This window comes from Acyrthosiphon pisum, chromosome A2 (assembly GCF_005508785.2).
Source record: "Acyrthosiphon pisum isolate AL4f chromosome A2, pea_aphid_22Mar2018_4r6ur, whole genome shotgun sequence".
Taxonomy (NCBI): domain Eukaryota; kingdom Metazoa; phylum Arthropoda; class Insecta; order Hemiptera; family Aphididae; genus Acyrthosiphon; species Acyrthosiphon pisum.
Window position 1 is genome coordinate 45377006 of NC_042495.1, and position 23374 is coordinate 45400379.

At 28.4% G+C, this 23374-nt stretch overlaps 1 protein-coding gene across 3 annotated transcripts in view; it reads left to right on the forward strand.

Annotated features, from left to right (window-relative positions):
* Positions 1 to 22934, forward strand: part of LOC100573248 (orexin receptor type 2-like) — a 31149-nt gene extending 8215 nt beyond the window's left edge. Inside the window, exons 2-4 of one of the 3 annotated variants that reach the window (XM_029490108.1) lie at positions 8169 to 8263; positions 19032 to 19333; positions 21298 to 22489. In XM_029490108.1, coding sequence (XP_029345968.1) covers positions 19047 to 19333; positions 21298 to 21520 — 510 coding nt within the window. In that variant the 5' untranslated portion in view covers positions 8169 to 8263; positions 19032 to 19046 and the 3' untranslated portion in view covers positions 21521 to 22489. Of the gene's footprint in view, positions 1 to 8168; positions 8264 to 19031; positions 19334 to 21297; positions 22490 to 22664 lie in introns of those variants that run through there. The other 2 variants (XM_016805807.2, XM_029490107.1) reach the window with 2 other exon arrangements.
* Positions 22935 to 23374: the final 440 nt, after the last annotated feature.

A 23374-nucleotide genomic window follows, 5' to 3' on the forward strand; every position in this document is an offset into this window, starting at 1 on the left:
TGACATATTATATTTCATGTTTATTACCATATTAATATTAATATCCTTACAGTATTTTAAAATATTAACCAATAAAATAAAAGTTGTTACTTAATAAAGTATCAATCTATAATCTATATCTTCGGGATATTTATCATAAAACTAGTTAGTAAAGCATATCATGCTAAATAATTTTAATGTCTAAGATTTTATAAATTATAAGTTATAATTCATATAAAGTTAAAACATTTGCATACACAGGGTTGATGGGGGGTGCCGGGTGCACCTCCTTAAATGTTGTAATTAGGGCACTAAAAGTCTAGCCCCTGAGCCAAGAGCTTGTATTCTACTTGTTGTTATATCTAACTATATAAATGTGAAATGAAAATCTCTCTACAGGCTAAACTCTGGAACTACTTCTCAGATCATCTTGATTTTTTTTTAAACGAAATTCCATGTTATTATGAGTATTGTAGGCCTAAAGTACATTTAATAATTGTATGTAAAAATCATCCTTTATAATAGAAGAAATACCATTGTTCCAGAGATTGTACCATCAATTCTTGTATTCACTGAAAAAATAATGGTAATTTAGATTTATTAATAATTAAATTCAATTATTTAGGTAAGTACCTACCTAGTTAGGTGTCCTACATGATAGGTTCATTTTTAATTATAAATTGTTATTATTATTATTATTATTATATATTAATAATAAATTAAATGAGTATTTAAAAGTTCTCAACAGTTGTCTTGTTAGGAATGGGTTCAAAAACGCTGCAGTCACCACCTGCATGGTTTTTTAATTTATATTAATTAACTAGCTGATCCCGTGCACTTCGTTTCCCGGCAACTAATAATAATTGTTATTATAGCTTTGAAACCCACGGCAACTATTTATAAACAAAAATTTCCATCAGAAATCTCAAAATCCTTGTTTGAGCACGTCCCGGGGTTGGTCCTCTTCTTTTTTAGATCAGCCTATCTTCTGCCCAGAGGTCTAATCTATCTATATATATATAAAAATATCTGATACCGTTCACTTCGTTGCCCATTAAAGTTGCCAACTCTAAATGAATCATATGTTTTACATATCACCGTGGCAACCATTTATATACAAAACATTCCATCGGAAATTTATAATTAATTTATAATTAGTTGCCATTGTAATATGAACACACACACCGACGGTAATCTCAAAATAATAAATAATTGGTTGCCATGGTAATATGGATACACACACACATACATTCATTTATATATATATAGATTAGATCGTTATAAATGTATAATATTCGCATGCCTATGGCTAAAAAGTACGCTTATTTTTTTATTTGTAGGCATTCAATTATTATAAATTTATAACGATCTAATTAATTAATATGATTAAATAAATTATACATTTTATAGACATACCTTATTATTAATTATAGATTATAGTACTATGCTTTTCATTGTTATTTTAGTTCAATCTTGGAAAAAATATTAAACAGTAATAAGATAGGTAGTATGTATTGAGAACAACAGCATTAAGTATATATAGGTATCTATATTATTTTTTTCTTAAGTCAAGAGTCACAATGATTCACAATAAATCATCAACTGTATTGAAATGCTTTCATACCTTGGTCACAATCTTTGGTCACAACTCACAAGCTCACAATATTTCAGTGTTTTTTTTTTTTTTATGACATCATAATCTTTCTGATAATTATAAAAGTAATGATTTCAAAACTACTAAATAGTTTTTTTTAAATGTATGTAGGTATACTAATTACGAGCTTGACTGCTGTCTGCTATTGATAGATTTTATAGATTTCAGAATATATAATATATTAAATTATATTACTAGCTGATCCCGCACACTTCGTTGCCCGTAAAAATGACAACTCTTAAAAAAATCGTCATTGTTCAACACCTTTTGGGTATAAATCGCTGCAGTAAATACAACTCAGCCACCCTGATAGACAATTCGACTACGTCGGATCGCGGACCACGGCGATGAGCGGCTAAAAGTGCAACTCAGCCACCTTGATAGGCAATGTGCGAAAATTCGATTTTATGCTAATTAGCATAATCTTCCCGATTGACCAATGGCAACCAATAATAAATAAATACTATTTCTACTAATTATTTCTCCTATAACCAATAGCAACCATTTATAAACAAACATTTCTATCGTAAATCTCAATCCCTGTTTGAGCACCTACCCGGGATCCTATCGGTCGTAGCGTGATGTTATAATATAGCCTTTTCTCGATCCGATAAAAGATAAAGATAATGCAACTAAAATGTATCTAGATAGATATAAAAGATAACTTAACTCATATTTATCTAGATAAAAAAAGATACAATTTTTTTTTTAATGGGTTTTAAATTTAAGTATATTTTAGTTGGGCACTAGGAACATAATAATAATAATGATATAAATAAAAATAATTACATTATTTATAAACCATAAACTTGGTTTGAGAATCTGTACAAATATTTAAAATGCGTTTGTACAATTTCGCGATTTTTATCTATAAAAAATGTATCTAGATGAATTTGTTTAGATTTGTAAAAAATTATCTAATATGAACGTTTAGATACCTCGTAACTATTTATCTGGATAAGATAAAAGATGAACAAATAATTATCTTGATAAATTTATTTAGATAAGTCCGAACACTGAATATACATTATTAACATTATGTGCACTGCGTGCGTTGCTATAAGTAGGTACATCCATTCAAGATTTAATTTAAATATAACTCTTGGATAATTTTCTTGCACGTGCACTGATCCACTAATGATTTTTGTTATTCTGTACGATATTTGGGAAAATATTTTGAATCAATATTTGTCTGTTGTTGATTTGATTTTACATTTAGTTTATTGGCAAAGTGATACATTGTTTGGATTCATCGATTACCATTTTCCCGTTTATTCGACAATTTATTGTTTTGTGATACATTCAGCGAATGCATCATATGTTGTGATTGTACACGCATATTGATCTAGTAATTTTATTTACGTGTCGTAATAACACGTTTTGTGTGAATTGAATTTCCGGTTGTAATTCGTTGCACGAAAACAATGTACTAATAATTCTACTTGTCAGATCGAAGATTTCAATAGCTATAAACCTTCTCCGGAAAACCGAAAACGTGGGCCATTTCACAAAAAAACAAGCATACCTAAAACGGTCAAGTATTTTTTTAGGCTATATCAGATAGAGGAAGAAGAATTAATTTTTTGTTTATATAAATATAGATAAATGAGACAATTATATTCAATCATAATAACTATTTTATTATCTGTAACCAATGGCAACTATTTAAATAAACAAAATAATTTTTATTTGCGTGAGCCGAAACAAAATTCATGTGTGAGCCACCCTATAGCGACCTATATAGGTTGAAATACGAAGCTACAAACCCTTTCCTAGTCTTAAGGAATCTATTGACATAACTTTTATTGAAAACAGTCCTGTAGTTTTTGAGCAGAGACAGTAGAAGACGACAGACACTCATTTTTATATATTAGATGAGATTATAAATTATGAATTGGGCTATAGCGTGTGCTTAAAATTATTTTTTTAGAGATAATAGAATTTTGATATAATATATTAAAAGTGTATTTCAACGCTATAAAGAACTATGATTGTTTTCAGTTTTTAAGCGTTCTTATAATAATATTCGATGTCTTAGCAAGATTGCTGGACAAACGATGAGGTTAATTAAACTATATCATTATTATCCCACTTCTAGATCCCATTTTACTCGGATTACGTGAGTATTTAAGCCTAATGATTTTCCCTAAAATATGCACATCGTCATTATAAACTAAATTAATATTTTAAGTTTAATTATTTTAGTTATAATCTGTGCGAGTCTTTTTGATAGTAAAATGTTTATGCGCTGTATAAATGTAAAATACCTTATACCACAACATTACAAGTTTACAAATCATCATAATTTGAATCAATATACCTGCACGAAATTATACTTACACCTAATGACTAATATAATATTATCGTAACTTAAGACTTGTTAATCAATATTTTGATTTTTAATCCTAACCTTTTGTTTTCTGAGATATTAGATATTTAAATTCTGTTTAAAGAAAATATTTTATATTATATAATATAAATAATTTAATTTCGTGGTTAAGTCTTATATATAGTTATATGAAACGCCCGGTGTTCCACAAGGTAGTATTTTATCGGGTCGTGACTCGTGGTAAACTCTCCCGATTGTATGGTAAACTCTACCGATTTTTTGAGCTAGTAAACTCTCCCGATGGTAAACTCTCCCGGGTCAATATTATGTTTACCCGAAAGAAATGTCTAAGCACTCCCAAGTTGTTTTAAATGTTTTTGCTACCCTATGAATTGACTAAACTGCAGAGATTGTGATTAACATTTTAAATTGTATTTTATAAATACTATAATACTATAATATAATTGCTAGCTACAGCAACATTGATTTTTATTATTTTTATACAGTTGAATTTTTTTGTGAATGATCGTGTTAGTATAATATTATTCATTAGTATTATTTTCCATTGTATGTTTTATTAATAGACATTTTATTTTATTTCATTATAACTATTATCATTATTACCATTACCAAGTTTTTTTGTCCTAATGTCTTGTGACATCTCGAGACATATTGCTCATGACTTGAGAGTCATGTGGTTAACCACCGGTTTGAGCAAGGCTGCCAATCACGAGCAGAGACCCATAGGGCCGGAGCGTCGTGGATTTATTTTACCATAATAATATAATAAGAAGCTAAAGAGATGGAAACACAGGTATCACAGTAGTAATAATAACAATAATAAAACAAAACTCAATAGACAATATTTTGGTGAGTAAAACTTGGTATATTGAGTTGGTGCCGAGAAAGCTCAAAACGAGCGTAAAACTCGGACTTAATAAAAAAAAACAACGGCAAAAATAATTTAAACAGACGACAATAATAGTTTCTCTAAACAATAATAATAATGAGAATAAATTATAATTCACAACGGCTCCTCTAGGCGGTTACCGGTTGTTCGCTTCGAACGTATATTATAATAATGTATAAATGTATATTAACGCATTGTACCAGCCAGTGTCAGTGTGTAGGTTTGAAATTGATCGGACAATGTTGGGGGGGCCAACTTCACTGACATTACCAGCCAGATACATAAAAATAATAATAATAATCATGTAATACCAATAATACGTACATTATATAGAAAAGGGTCAGACACCCGTCGATGTCTGATCACCTTTTTTCATCAATCGTTTTTCCTGCGAGCATCGCCGGGGAAAACTTCAACGGCCGCTACTCCATGTTTCCCGAAGAAAAATCCGTTAAAACAATAATAATATCTGTGACCATGTGTCACCGCAGGCAGCAGGAAGAGAAGAGAGCGTACAACGAGAAGTGGCGGTAGCCGGTCGTAGGTCTTGGGAACAATAAATTGGTGGGAGGCCGGTAATATGCATAATAACGTTAATAATATAATAACTAATTTATAAAAGTGTGATTGCGGGCAGAGGTGGTAGATTGTGCGGACGGAGGTGCTGGAGGTTTCGCAAACTGACACGTGGCACATTACCTATACCCGATAATATAATATATTTAACATACGAATGACCTCAACATACACTGAATGTTACAATTCAAGTCCCTAGAATCCATAAAATGATTATGTTACATAATAGATTTCCTAAAGAGCTAAGTATACAGAAGAAGTGGGTTTAATCACAAAAATTGAAAGTTGATTCTGTACCATCTCCATTTGTAAAAGTGGTATTTTTCACGTTTATTATAATATAAATATGTGTTTTTTGTTCATACTGTTCTTTTATTTTATATTATAATATATAATATTCCCATTTGCAGTTTAATTTTTGCAGTCACATATTTCTTACTTGCCATTACATTATGCTAAAAAATTGAAATTGTTTATGTGGAAGTTTGATATAATTTGTTTAATAGTTTGTCGTAATATTATTAGTTATACCGTTGAGGGCCCCATCGCAAGCATAGGGCTTAGCTTAGTAGAACTGAAGTAGACCCGGAAGAGTTTACATGGTCCCGAAAAGTAGTACTGGAGTAGACTCGGTAGAGTTTACATGTTTCCGTCAGATATTATTGGACTAAGCCCGGGAGAGTTTTCATGTCATTAAAATCGGGGAGTTTACAATCGCCCATTTTATCCTCTATTCTGTACAACATTTATGTTTCAGACCAACCAACCACTCTTAATACGTAAATAGCTGACTATGCTGATGACAAAGCAATAATCTCCATCAACAATGACACTACCTCTACATACCTATCTGCAAAATAACCTTGTCCATATGGAAAACTGGTTTACTAAACCGAGTTTTAAAGTTAATTAAAGCAAATATATTCACACTACCTTTACCGTCAGACAGGATCCGTGTGCTAATGTTTCTCTATATGGTACTCACACTCTTTGCTCTCCTACTGTTAAATATCTTGGTTTAACATTCGATAAAAGACTTACTTGGGTCCACCATATAAGAACTAAAAGACTAGTTCTAAATAATTACCTATGCATGCTGAAAACTGTATTATGCATTAATAATTACATCTCCACGGGCATCTAACTTCCAATATGGAGTTATGGGGTAATACAAAAAAATCGAACATTAACAAAATTCAAGCATTTCAAAATATTGCTCTAAGGAACTTAATAAATGCACCTCCCTACATCTCAAATTTTTCTCTACATTTGGACCTAAAACTAAAAAAATAAATAATGAATTTAAAAGTTTCTATAAAAGATTCCACAACCACCTACAAACTAATTCGAATCCTTTTATCAAAAATTTGGCGTCCACTACCATACCTGGTAATTCCCCAAGATTGCACTTTAGGTGCTTTAGTGTTGTCGTGACTTGTTATATAATATATTTATATATTATTAAGCAAAAATAGTATAGTAATAATCATAGGAAGTCTGGAAGTGTCATCAATAGGTGGCTCCTTTCATGAAAATGATGTTACCTATTATATTTGTTACTTTGAGTCTATATTCTGTTGTATCCAATGATACAGATTGTATAATGTATCTTGTAAAAAAAAAAAATTTAAAAAAAAGGCTTTATACCTACTTCTAATTTAACGTTATTTTAATTTATTATATGTATATTCTCATATATGAAAGTATAAGTAGATATCTTATCATAATGCATTAGTGAGTGGATTATATAAAATAAATAATAATTTGATTAATGTGATTTTGATTTTTGATTTTTCTTATCTGAAATATGTTAATTTACTGGAGGATTTTTTTAGTCAGACCATTATTGAATTTAATGTGCTCTTAAACCAATAAATCAATTTATTGATAGATATATCGTAGGTAATATGAAAGCTAAAAATCATTATATTATGATAAAAATTCCCCTTTCGTAAAATATTATAATTTTAATAGGAGGTTGAAAGTTTATAAATTATGACTTAAATTCCATAAAAATAAAAATTTCTTAAAATTTATGAATATTGTAGTTATTGATAAGGTTACGTTAAATTCTATATTATTTATTTATTTTATTTATCGAACTTAAGCCCGGCGACTATGGCCATTAGCTGTTGTAGGGGATTATGAACTATGATTGGTAAGGTTGGTACGGTACGGTGTTGTAACAATTTTTACGGTAAGTACGCAAACACGTGTAGGTACCTATGTCTGGCAAGGTTTTTACTACTACGAACCCGGGTCGCCCTTTCGGGAGCTAGTAGCAGCGGGCCCTACTTACTGTCAGTCGAATTCCGCGATTGGTAGCAGCCAACGTGCCGCACCAATCCACTAAATCCCATATTGTATTAGTATTAAATGGCATAATTTATTATTTGAGTAAATATCAATTTGAGCAATGATAATAATTGTATATTACAATGAATCTGCATGATGTTTGTACGCAATAAAGTATGCATTAATTATAGGCACTTAACGTTTACACATATGTACGTATTTTGTAATAAAAAAAGTAAATATATTTACATATTTTGTTTGATTTTGTTATACTGTTAAAGTCTTTAATGAGTTAATTTTCATAAATAATGTGTGTGATGTTAACCGACTAAGATTTTTGTACTTAATCATGGATTTTGTTTTTTATCAATTTGATACTAGGTACCTACTTAAATAATCTTAAATTTTGATATTTTGTTCATTAGGTACATCCATTGCATATTTCCATAGTCGATACCAATTTATAAAAAATATGAGACATATAACGGCTTACGCAATACAAATTCATCGTTAGAAAAGAGTAAGTTCTTAGTTAACGTATGTAATTTTACGTCCAAAGTAAGGATTGGAAGATATATAATATTATCATTTACCTCAATACGCGCAGTTCGTTTTTAGTAGTATAGCCTCAGAGTTATAACCTCATGCACTATTCGTTTTATCATAATAAAAGTCAACACCAAAACGACTCAAAGAGAAAATACGTGATTTGTTCATAGTAGATTATTTTTTCCAAAGTTTTAAAATTTATATCAAACCCTTTTTACGCGACTATATGTACCTGTGGAGTGCGCTTTATAAATTGTGTATATATAGGAACACGTTGTCAGTAAGGCCGGGCTTGTTATCTTAGTTTCCTGCAAGTTTTCAATTGATTATTTTATACTGATACTTACGTGAAAGGGTTTTTATGTCTTATGGTATAATAATATCTATAGATTTATTGAATCTATATTAAATGTATAAAGTATCACTGGTTTAGCAAATTCTCGTGAACCCTGCCAAAATGTCTCAATAATGTTATGATAAAAAAACAAATATATAAATTTAATATTATATTATAGGTAATATGGTTCACTCAAGATACTACAAAATGTTTTTTTGTAAATTAATTTCATTAAGTAATTTATTTACAATTGAATTACCGATAATAGAAAAAAATATTAAATATAGGTAGTAGGTAAGACAGAGAAGTAGTGTTTATTATTTTAACCTAAGTCATATGATATTTCATATAGTTAAACAACATTTAAAACGTTTTAATCAACTTATCTAGTAAATTTTACCTTTATTGAATGTTGAATATTGATCGTACACAATATCAACTGCTAAGGCCAATAGTTTAAACATATTTTATTTATTTATTATTTTTTTTAAAGAAATAAAACCCCGTAAACTGTGGCCATTATGGCCTGACAGTGGTGATTTAAATTATTACTTTATTCCTTATTACTAGCTTACCCCGTGCACTTCGTTAAACGTTAAAAATACCAACTGTATGTGATTCAAACTTTGATAATTGAAAGCTTCAAGCTATCATTGTTTAGGCTCTATGTTGATCAGCCAGTCAGTCAATCAGGACACGTTTGATTATATTATATTATAGCCACCCCGCCCGGCGTTGCCCGTGAGACTGGCTTGTGATTATGCTAGTAGTATATTATCAGATAAAAAAATCTACCTGTGGCAGATTGCGGACACCGTGGGGTGCATACGTAAATGTATAATTTAACTCTAAAGTATTAAAATTGTTAAGTTTATCGTTTTTACTCAATTCAACAGAAGACATCACTGGTGGTTTATTCCTATTTTACCCCTATTTACACCCTCTTTAAGTTTTATTTTCGCGACAAAAAGTAGCCTATGCCACTCAGAAATAACGTAGCTTTCTACTCAGGGGCGTCATTTCAGTTTTTTTTCTGGGTGTGCAAACTTTTAGGCAGGCCAATTTTGACATTTCACCAGGCCATTAAAAAAAATATATATTTATATATATATATATAAATGTAGGAAACTTATGCAAACCTATGTAAATATTCTTTCCTTCCCTTTTATAATTCTAATTGAAACTCATAACGACTAATGCAACTTTTAAATAGCTAGCAATTCAAAGAATTTAAAGCTTATAAGCAGTTAAAGCAACCAGCTAATGTTATTACTGTACATATACAAAAGCTTAAAATATATATATTTTATATTACCTATATATGAAAACATGTATAAGTTAATTATGACGGCGCATTGGAGTATTAATGGCAGGCCAATTGTTAACATTTTTTAAGTTAGTGGTGCCATTGCACACCCTGCCCCCCCCCCCAAATGACGCCCCTGTTTCTACTAGTAAAAGAATTTTCAAAATCGATCAAGTAGTCTTTGAGGTTTTTGCACACAAACAAACGCTGTCTCTTTATATAATAAAGTAAGATTACATTGTATACTTACTATAAATTATAATATCTTCTTAAGCTAGAAGAATTTTTAACTAGATAATTGAATTATCATTATGAATAGGGTTTGGATATTGATAATATTGATTGGAATGTTGTTGGATAGTCTGTGTGGATTATTGAATTATTCTACTGAGAGAGGCTAAACATTTTTTATAAAACGCCTAAATACATTAAATTAATTTTTTTAAATATATATATATAATATTATAATATGTACAATTGAATAGATAGCTTAATTTTAGTATTATTAAATTTGATTATCCGGCGCGGTATCTTTGAGGAAGAGAGTGAAGTCACTTGGGTCTATCTGGGCCCTATGACTTAATATATATTGGGTGAATACTGCACTTTAATCTTGCTGCTTCATGGTAACTAGTAAACTGTTTTATCTGAATTTTAGGGAATATGTAATCAAATATATTTTGAAATATACCCAAATATGTTGAGTAATAACTTTTGGGGTCACTAAACGTTAGCACATTATTATGCATAAACAACCGAATATACTCGTTTGTATATCCATCAAGAACCCATAAAATGGCATATACTTTGACATTATTACTAGGAACAGAATATTAGTATGATACAAGAATGATGGTCTATGGCTATTTATATACCTAATTTATATTTTAATTAAGTTAGTACTTTAATAGTGTAAACACGAATTTGTTTGCAATGTGTTTATTGAACATAAACCGTTACAAACTTTTTCAATTCATCATAATAAATTCTGTAAAAGTTAGATAGACTACTAAGTACTAGTTGTAATTATATTATTTTCCTATAAAAATAAAATATTATAAATTTCAAATTATTAAGGATTATTTTACAATAGTTTATTTTCTTCGTATTAAATTAATTAAGCGAATTTATAATACATTATATTTTATAGATTGTATTTGTAATTTGTATTAATGAATGTTTAAACCTCAACATATATATACCTACTGTTAAGTGTGAATAAATCTGCTCACTGTTAATGAAATGGCCCAGATCCGTTACGATTTTGAAACTTCCCAAAACCACCGTAACCTTTTAATCAATAACCTGGCATTCGATAATTCACCAGAAAATTTCACTGTCAGTTGAAACGGAAGTGGTGAATGGACCATTTGTCATAAATAAATACTGTCAATATAAGTTCTATTAATGGGTGGTTTTCTTCGTTTGTTAATCCACTCATATTTATTAATATATTATTGAACAGTTTAATTTTATCTTAATTTGTATTTAATGTTCATTGAGTATATTGTACAATCATGATGACGTGTACATTGTACTACGGTGGCAGATTATGGTAACTGATGGGTCAACTGAATTTAAGGAGACCACTTATAAGAACAAAAAAATCATTGGTTTGGTGTATTGAAACGGTTTAGCTGTTATTTATGATTTTATTTTTACTTAAACAAATCAAACATTTTAATTTTATAACATAAAACTAAAAAATGTATATACACTTATTAACAATACTGTTCTTCTTTTTTCATTTGGGAAAAGGTTTCAATAACTTTGTCAAAATCAATTAATTTAGCTGAACATTTTTGAGTACATAGTATTACCAAGTTGGACAATCTGCCTATAGTTATTCTAGACTAGAGGTACATTTTTAATAATTTTAGTCTACTAAACATTTCTACAGCCGTCGCCCTGTTCATTGGTAAGTTATAGGTGATACTTCGATAGTGTATAATAAATAGTATACAAAGTAGAAAAATTTGGGTAGCTTGAAACTTGTAATCAAATCATACATTTTTAAACATCATTGGTAGAAATATCTACACGACCCTTATTTAAGTGATAATAAACAGAGATGAATCTATATGTATAAAATCCAAGTACCACTCACTCATCACTACATCTCAAAAACTACAAAATGTAAGAATCTGGAAATAGTGGCTCCTCTAAATTCTAATGCTTTAGATGTGCCGTAAGAAAACATTTTCCGATATTCGCATTTTATAGAGGTGTTCAAACAGGGTTAGGTTTTATCTTGAGATTCACGGTGGAAATTGAAACTCGTTTTTTGTTTAAAAATGTTTGTCAATGATTGCAGATTATAATAGTTATAGTCTATGTTGTAGTAGAAATTAGTATTTTTTTTTTTCCAATACTATAAAAATATTTATATTCCTACCATTATTTTTTATCTTACTTAGGTACTTAGGTGGCTGGGTCACAAATCTTTAGGTAAAAGAATTTGTCATGATTAACTAACTGACTGACTGATTCATCATCGCCTAGTCGGAACCACCTAAACTATGAGTATGACATTTAGTCAGTAGTTTTATGGTGTTGAGACCCACTAAGAAAAGATTTTCCAAAAATCACATTATAAAAAGGTCCTCAAACAAGGATTTTTAGATTAACGATGGAAATTGAAACCTTTTTTTGTATATAAATGGTTGCTATTGGTTACTTGGGCGTTTAGGTACAAGTATAATACCTATATGAATCAAATTGTCACGCTTATGGTCTGGAATAAAGAAACTACATCTTAAATCCGAATGTATGTGTGATATTAAACGATAGATATTATTTACTTACATAATATATGTATACATTATTAATTTTTTTACATTTTTGTCCTTATGGTCTGGAATAAAGAAACTACATTTTAAAACCAAACGTATGTGTGATATTAAATAAAGAATAACAATTTTAGTCATTTTGTTGTATCTAATTCAAAAATATTATTCGTGGGTACTTGACACTTTTAAAAGAAATCATCGTGACTAAGTGGGAACCTCATACAAATGCCATAGAGGATTAATTATACAGTAGTAAGTACTTAGTACTTAGTAGGTATACCGCTATAATATATTTACGTGGTTTGTTATATCCTCGCCCGGGTGCCTGACAACTTTATCGGCCCACGACTCAGGTTTGATATCTCGCTGCCGTGCCATCCATAATAATTATAACAAATAGTACAAATGACAACAATGCATTTTTGAATAATTATGTAATAATAGTAACAAATATGTAGGACATTGTAGGTAGCGTATAAGTGATAATAATTCATTTTTAAATTTGTATAATAATAATGTATTTAAAAAAAATGTATTTAATATTTATGATGTATTAATATAAATTAGGTAATTTATATAATAACAATAATAATTATACAAACAAAATTAAAATTAAGATGGAGACTTAATGTTTCATAATATTTTTCCTCAAAAAATAACTATGGTAGGTACTTATAATGATGGTACAATTTTTTTTCCGAGAACCGTCGAATTATTAGATTATTAACGTAATATATATTTATAATAATTATAAATTATAAATTATTATTATTTGGATGGCCGCGATTTATTATAAAAAACCTGAGTGGCGGGGCTATACATTTTTCACATGATTGGTCAGGGATATAAAAAATCGGTTAGTACCGAAAATAATTAACATTGATCATTTTAAAATCTAATCAGGTGACAGGTATATTATTATATATTTTTTTTACATTCGTATGAAATATAATAGGATTTGGGAACCCTTTTTCCAAATATATTTTTAATGACCAAATATAAAATGCATCGCTTGATCGTAGGTATTTCAAGGTTATTGTTTTAAAAATATTTGATATGTTAAAAATACTAAATAGTAGATTTAGATATGATGTTTTTTTCTATTTAGTTCTAGATCCTGATCAAGATGGAGTTAAAATAAATAGTATACCTACTAATGCACTTAATATACTTGAAAAATGAAAATCATAGTGTGATCGTGAAAATAACTAATTGTTTTGTGAAAATTTGTTTTTTATTTAAAAATACCCTCAATTGCAGTGGCCAGTAAGATTGATTCACAGATATTGTTTTATACAGTTATATATTAGTTACACACTTACACGATACACCGTTACAAATTCACACATGACATATTACATGATACACCTACATAACTTACCTATTAATGATCATTTAAGACTTAGGATATTATATTACCTACCTATATAGTTTGTTGAGTAAATTACCAAAGACAACGACAGGAAAATATTATAGACATTTCCTGAGTAATTTAAGATTGCTCCAAGGGTTTGGGTAATGTTATAAAAGTGTAAATGTACTAAATATGATATTTTCTTTAAACATGCTATATTATACGACAATACGATACTCACAACCAATCCTTATAATTTATAAACTATAATAGCCGTGTATCAGTTTAATTCGATTGTTCGCTTAACCTTCAAAAGTCGGGTAAGAGAACATTTATTTAATCAAGTGGCCAAAATTGAATTGATTTAAATTAATCAATGCTTTTCTGCACAACTAGGCGAAATCGACAGTGTATTTCCTCGATTTGGAATAATAAAGAAATTAAAATATGATGCCTAACTATTATATTATGGTTTTATTTATAATTTATGAAATAAAAGGACCTTCTGTTAATGTAAAAATTACACGGGGAATGGTGAATCCATATTTGGGAACAACAATATTACAAAGGTGCATAATTTTCGACTTTGACTATTGTCGAGCTTAGCTGTCTAATGTCAAAATTACCTAAAATTAAACATTACATACCCTAACATACATATTTTTCACACTTAATGATAATTAAGAACTAATAATTAATGTATAATATAATTAAATACAGTTGTTTTCAATTTATTTTTAACGTAATCCGTAAATAAATGAAATATTTTATGATTTTGCCTACCTAGTTTAATTTACAATAATTTGTTCTTTACATTTTTTAACAATACGCTCCTTGAATAAATAACATGACTATATTTGTATTATTAACAATAATTCAACTATTTCAGACTCGAGTGTATAATGTATATAGGTAATATAAATGTCGTAGCTACTTCGTGAAATCTATTTGTTCATAAAGTGGAAACGTCTTTATCACACTTTGTGAAATACGAGAATATTTCATGAAATGGATATGAAATGACCCCAATTTGACATCAATACATTGTGTAATTTTTTTCACTTAGTGAAATAAAACGTTTACCATATGAAGTTAAAACTACTATTTATTTATCATCAGTTATTTTTTTAAAAGTCATATTTAATACCATATACGATTTTTTTACATATATGAGTTTAAGTTGTACCTATTTATACCCAGCAATATTAATAAATAGGTACATAAAATAACCCAATAATATTATTTCATTAACTAAGATAACAGGATTATTTTCACATAATTTTTTTCAAATTTGTCATTCTAATTAGGTATAAGGTAGCACATTTTTCTTATGAAGTCTTAAGTAGTTAAGTACCTACCCATTCAATATTAATAAACGATATGCGATTTGTTTCCAATCCATAAAATGAGTTTTCGGACTTGTGTAAGATAGTACTCTGCACCCTGCAGTGTAATATAGATTTTGAGCGGAGCGGTGAATGTATTGGTTTCATAATGATATGTGGATTTTTCGTGTGTTTGTCTTTACTATTTAAAGAAGTACAAATGCTTTGATTTTCAGCTTCAGCATTTTCCTGGTAGTCAAGTGATTCTAGTTGGTACTTTGGGAGGTAAAAAGTAAAATTCTCAGTAATTACTTAAAAAAAAAAAGAAAAACGGGAATTTTTGACGAAATCGTTTTTGTTTTTTTTTTGTTGTAACTCAAAACCAAATAAAGAAATAATTTTCCACTAAATTTTTATATGACCATTTTCTATACATGATACAATTTTCAATATACTTGGCTCTTTTTGAGATATTTATAGATACTTTAAATTTTAAATGTTCTAGTTTTCAATACATTTCGATGAAAACTTTTCACGTGGTAAATAAGCACAACATTATAATACAAAGTTCCTTATAAGTTGTTAAAATTCATCTAAATCATGAAAATTTGAAAATTATTTTGTAAATAAAAATGTATAAAATGGACAATAAAATAAAAATTTTTGTTCCTCGGTCAAAATTTTCACTCGCTATAAATTAATTTTACATTGTGTTTTGACGTTTACTAATTATACATAAAAAAGAAACCAATTGAATTATTCGATGAAAATATATATTTGTGCTAAATTAATACAATTTACAGTAGGTACCTATAATTATTTCAAATATTTTTTCATATACAGGAATATTTATCAAAAGTGTAACTTATACGTCATTATAATAACATAAATAACTTAATAATGCGTAAGTGATACAAATTATTATTTGAACATTTCATTTTATTTCGAAATGTTTGTACAATTATTTCATACATTCTATACATATCATAGGTATATCTTCGATAGAGTATCGAGATGATTAAAAAAAATATTGTTTTAGATTGTAGGTACCTATATAGTCTATATGGTATATTCTATATAGCAGCATCTACAGTGGAACAACAGAAATTATTGCTCGGAACTATACGTGCAGCACAATAATCGCCTGAAGAATTTTTTAGTACGTTTCCAAAATGATCGGCTCTTATAGGTTCGACCGCCATTCGTGGTTACCGCCTGGTCCGTTATTGCAGCATCTGTATCCTGCAGTTTCACATTGGTGACCGGAATTGCTACATTGAGTTCGGTCAGGGTTTTCAACTCTATCATCGGGACTAATCGTGGCGAATGGCACTTGGATTGCCGTTTTGGGTGTCATCTACATAATGTTTGGCATGGAAAAATAGACTTTGGTCGGTCAACTTGAAGCGTAATAGCTCGCACGACTCTTAGCCACGTCCAAATCCACGTAATTCAATGAAATTATTAAAGACATGATAACATATCGGCTCCTAGGTTTGACCGTGTCCGTGGTTACTACTTTGTCCTTTATTGCAGCATCCGTATCCTGCAGCATATCCGGATCCACACAAGTGACCGGCACCGCTACATTGAGTTCGGGTAGGGATTTAGTTGGGACTGTCGTGGCGGACGGCGCTTGAATTTTCGTTTCAACAGTTTCAGGTGTCATTAACATTATGTTTGGCATCGAAAAGTACTGCCTAGTCAATGGACTTGCAGCGTAATGGCAGTTCACACGACCTTTGTTCGAATTCATGAGATTTATTGTTATTGAAGACATCATAGTACGAAAGTTATATTAAATTATAATTGTTCGTTACACAGAAAATAACTCGAGATTAAAGACAAATAAATAATAGTTTAATACTAGCTCACCATTTCCTTGGATACGAGATTTTATATGCTTACTATGCCTGGAATACATTTTAAATCAAATTGAGCCAGTTAATTAAATACGAGAATATACAGAGGGATTTACCAGCATGCTCACCCTAATTTTTTCCTTTAATAATAAATGTATTCAAATTATAATTTAAAATAAGCTCATAGACCATATTATTATAAATTGTATAGATTTCTATCCCATTTAAGAGTGTCCCGTGGCGATACACACTTGTTTTTTTTTTAAATGAGACCAACATTTTTTACTGCTAATTGTTAGGCATGTGATTTTTTTTATACCTATTACTTTGACTGATCATTAAACTTTACATTACAATGATTAATATTAATCACCTGCACGTGTTATACCTTAGTCGGCGTACAGATCTTTCTTTAGAGTGAAATTATATTCTCCTGAATTGCACTGTGTAATGTTTAATAGGGTCGAACGATATTATACATTCCTCACCCATAAACTATCTACCATAGTTATAAATTGCGATACCTATTTTATTTTTGGCGTCCAAAATGTAGGTACTATAATAAGTCTATATGACACAAAGGCGTACGTTGTTTTGTTAAAGGGGTTGGGGGCGAACTATTTGTATTCCTTTCCCTATTTGTATTCCTTTCCCCGTATTAGGTATATGGTTAACATAATATAATATGTATATCCGTACAGGATGATTACCCCTACCTGAACAAATCTAATATCTATAGAATTAATAAAAAGGTTTAGTTGATTTAGCCACTGGGAAATTAAAAAAAACTATTTAATTCATATAAAATATAAAAAAATATTTTTAAAAATACTTATTTTACCAAACCGATGTCTACAGCGAAAAATTGTTAAAAAGTATCTTTATTTTATAAAGCTTTTGGAATAAAGGCACTTTATAAATGCTGAGTGTTGCCAAAAATGTTTCCCTGAGCTAATCATAGACTAGTTTGTCGAATTTCTTTGGGGTTTACTACTTGAACGTTTAATGAAAAGTTGTAAAAAATAAGCGATAAACTTTTCTTTAAAATTTTACCATTCAATTTATTTGACCAACAATTGTATTTAATTCTTTGTCGTTGGTCGTTAGTTACCGCATTAATTCGTTAATTTTATTTTTTTGCACCTCAGCGCCTCAGCATAAATTATTAAAATATTTTTAAATAAAATAATTTATATAACAAGTACATTTAGTATTTTTAATTGGCTACATATATTATGTAACGTATTGATTTTTAAGTTATACTAATAATCTGTTTTTAACGAGGAGATGAAATTGACAGTTAAATTGAAAACACATTATATTCTTCGCTATATATTTATCTTTAAAATTCTATAATTTTACAACCATTATAAATGGGATAGTATATACATATATCAAATTATGAATAATTATGATTTTTTAAATTGCAAAATATGTACTTTTGTTCTCATGAGTACCTATTCAAATTCATAATAATAATAATAATATATAACTTAGTGATCAATTAATCCGTTAAAATAAAAATTTTAAATACTTTTTGTCTCGCAGAGGGATTTTTTTATGCATTTAGATAAAATATATACAATGTTTCTATTGTTCACGTCATTTACAAAAGTACGCCTTTCACCATAATATTAAGCTTTTCTTATTGTGTATTTGTGTTATATTTGGTTTTTCTTTAAACAAATCACTTTATTTTACAGTTAAGGAGTATATGAGATGACCTACTTGAAAACAATTAACCAGTTCATCTGTTTGTTATATAGCCTGGATCAGACACAATGTGGGTGAGATGGACGTTGATTACAATGATCGCGTTTTCAACGACAGGCGTGGCCGAAGGACACGTCAATTTGACAATTCGACGGGAATCAACTGTGCCATCGTTCGTGAAGGATAACGACACCGAGTACGACGAAATGGCCAACTATACCGATGAGGAATATCACAATTATCTGGTCGACTACATAACACCCCGAAAATCCGAATGGGTATTTATAGTCATGCACTCTATGGTTTTCGTGGTCGGACTTATCGGAAACGCTTTAGTCTGCGTGGCCGTCTACAGGTAAGACACGTCTTAATATTAATTCTGAGTGGATAAGAATTACAATCATAGAAAAGAGATTAATGTTATCATATTATTATACTCAATTGAATTGACATTGCGAGAGTATTGAAAAAAAAAAACTGAACGGAAATTGTAAAATAATTTATTTCAACTGGAGGGTATGGACTGTAAAGTCCACGAACAATCAAATTATGCTTTTTCTTAGTTGTCTTTATTTTCTTCGCCTTTTTCTTGGTTATATTATGTCGAAATTAAATTTTAAAAAATACGTAATGATTTTTTTTTTGTATTTTAATTATTAATATTTAATAGTAGTCAACAATGGATTTTTAACTGGTGTTGTATTAGTATTTTAATATTAGTTATCAATTTATCATAAATTAAATTATAGATAAAGCAGCAAATACAAATTATAATAATAATTAATAACTTAATGATATGTCATGCAAATTTATTTATTTCAAACCAAGATTTAAAAAAAAAAAATAAAAAAATAAACCTTTTTACATAAAAGCTTACTGTTTATTTAGGTAAGCTAGTACTCGATTAAAATCTTTATTTCCTACTTACAATAAGTACTATTTTTTTTTCGACACGGCCACTTACCATTAATTTTTATTTCATAGGTACCATTTGTAGGTATTTGTAATTTGTTATAAATAGGTATATGTACACAATTTATTTTGCACTAATTTCCTTTGTCACCCAACATTAAATATTACGACTTAATTTTGGACAGAAAGTGAACATGGAATTCACATATCATCAGCAAATTACAACAAGACTAACAGAGGTCAGAGGATAGTATTATATTGTAGCCATTCAATTGTATTGGCCTAAGCAACATTAATTCTTATAATTTTATATTGTTAATACTTAAATCCATATTAATTGTACACAAACATATTGTAAACTGTAAATTGTACATTTTTATAGTATCTATATAATTTATATTGTCATATCTAAGTTATAACTATATGTCCTTATCATTACAATCAGGTAACATGATTACATGAGGTCGCAGAAAATATTTCAAAAAATTAATAATAATAATAAAAACAAAAATTTGAATAATAATTTAAGATTAATGATTAAATGGTTATTATAAATACGTAATTTTGCACTCGTGCCTGATCTCAGCAAAATTCATAGTGAGAGTCGTATTTTTTTTGGTATGTAAAACGAAAACTTAGATGTCCTTGAGAATTGATATGGTTATTAGAATCTTAGATGAAGCTTACTTGCTGATTTTATTGACATTATACGATAATTGTATAATCTATCATTTGCATTGCAAACGGAAACTATTCAAATATTTAAAGTATGTATACATTTCTATCTAAAATAAAACAACCGTATAAATATTAAATAGACAATAACACAAAATTACACTTAAAATTTTAGTTATCGTAATAATTATAACTTTTATTAGTATAGTACCTATTTAATAAAAATCATCTAAAATAAAGATTTCAATGTTTTAGCAATATTTTAATTAATTTTTGCTTAAAAATAAAATCAATAGATATTTAATAAACTATTCTGTTTGTATTTTAAATCAAAAATTAATTGCTATTCAGTTGCTTAGTTAAAATTATTATTACACACATTTTTACCCGATAAAGTGTATTTTTCATTTCAGATGCAACTTTCTATAAATTTATATATTTTTATTTTTTATAATTTACTTGTATAAAACTTAATTATTAGTATCAATAATGGCTCTCGGCACAACATAAATTATCTAGATTTTATTGTTGTTAAAATAGGTATGAATAGGTACGTTATAACACAATTGTACATTTATAACATATTTCAAAAACATAGTTCATAATTAAACACTGTATGTGTGGACAATAAATTATGTCTAGTTGTTTTAAAACATTTTTTATCCATAATTGATTTTAAACATAATTGGTTCTTTAAATTTCTTTTGATATTATTTACGCTACATTTTTTAGGAATCGAACAATGCGAACTGTAACGAACTATTTCATCGTTAACTTGGCGGTGGCTGACTTTTTAGTGATTTTAATCTGCTTGCCGCCAACTGTGGTGTGGGATGTCACAGAAACATGGTTCATGGGCACTATAGCTTGCAAAATGGTTTTGTACTTTCAGGTCAGTGTTTTTTATTATCATTCTCACATAATTAGTTTGGTTTTGTATCAGTGGTTAGGTTGAAGATATTTTATTCGTTGGAAAAGACCTAACTATATAAATATAAAATATAAATCAACGTCGTTCTTTTATTGGTAAAACGGTATTTTTTTAATGAAGAGCTTTTTAGACAATAGCATTTTAACGATAAAGCTTTGAATAAATTATAAAAAAAAAATCACCGAATTTAATTAAGCTTAAGCTCTTCATACTTCGTATTTCAATTATTTGTATGCGTATTTTAGATGCATTTTGTGTTTAAATTGACACAATAGTCTGTTTATTCATTACTATTTGAAACAACGGTTCCTATCTATTCGTGTACATACTAACATATAGAGGCATGACTGCATGAGCTTTTAAGATGATATTCGTTACAATGAGATCCATTTAAGGTTTTAGAGAATTATTTGTTTCACATTGACATAATGTATATTTTATACATACAGTAAAACTTAATTTAAATTAATTACATTATGTACAAACTTTTAATATTTCAGTAGCGTATCCCCTTTGATATACAAGGCTTAAACACACAAAATTATTGGACACAAGTTTGATTAAAAAATGTAGTTAATGTAGTTTATTGACTAGATATTGTGTTATGTATTTCACATATTATGACAATAAACGACTTTGAAAATGAACAACTATATACTCTATTCCAATGGTTTTTAACCTTATTGGATTAGCTTCCTAGCTATTTTTAGTATTCATTTTTGAAATTTATAGCTACCTATGTATAAAATAAAAAGCTGGTTGATAAATATTTAGTGTTATATATGTGTAAAAACGGACAAAAACTGAATTAACTTATTATTATTATTAGGTAGGTATTTAAGGTAATTGTATTTGTTTTGCTAAAATTTATCTAAGTTAATTGTTGCTATATACAAACTTTTTTTAATAATTAAAAATTTAAATACGTATATCGTTACCTATACTATATTATAATAGTCTGTTAGAGTACCTATAATCAAGGATAATCGCAGTATTTAAATTTCCAATTAAATGTATTTGAAAACAAATTGTATATTTATTTTTTATATAATTTATTTTTTAAGTTTTTAAATTATTTATAAAAATTATATAAATTGTTCATCGTTCAAGTTTGAATTTTGTCTACTAATAATAAAAAGAGGAATTTAACCTTTTTTGTTTTTGGCAGAAACAGCTAGGCCATGCGCAAACCTGGGAACCAGGTAATTTTGGTGGAAAACAGGTATAGTCTCCTCCTCATTGCACCAGTATCTGCAGTCATTTAATTTTGGACAACATTCTTAATTTCTACTACATCTAAGTAACTTTATTTTTGTTTTTTAGAATACTAAAAATTTGAATGATCTTAATAATACATAATATTATGTTGATATTTGACTAGTTATTTGTGGATTATATCATTTATAGCTATTACCCAAATTTTCAAAATAGAGTAAAAATCAACTCCATTATTCCTCATTACATTTTTTTCACATTATGTGAATTGTGTTTTGGTTCTTTTGTTGATGATCTTCTTTTGTAGGTACTTATAATATTATTTTCCATTGAATTAACTGTCATAATTATGACATTTATTTAGTTTGTTTTATATAATATATAACATATTAACATCCATGGACTATGATGACGTTATCAATGTAGTAAAACTGTATAAGAACAAATATTTGATTAGTTTTATATTAATTTTATTATTACTATTACTATCATTCCATATTTGTTTTATTTAAATAAATTTGTTATTAAATAAATAAATAAACGATGTGCATAATATTATTACGAATATGACTTATGAGTTATTATCTCTTTATTATAAAAACGTTTTTAAAATATTATTTAGTGACATATAATAATTGTCATAGCCCAAAAAAAATGTACAAA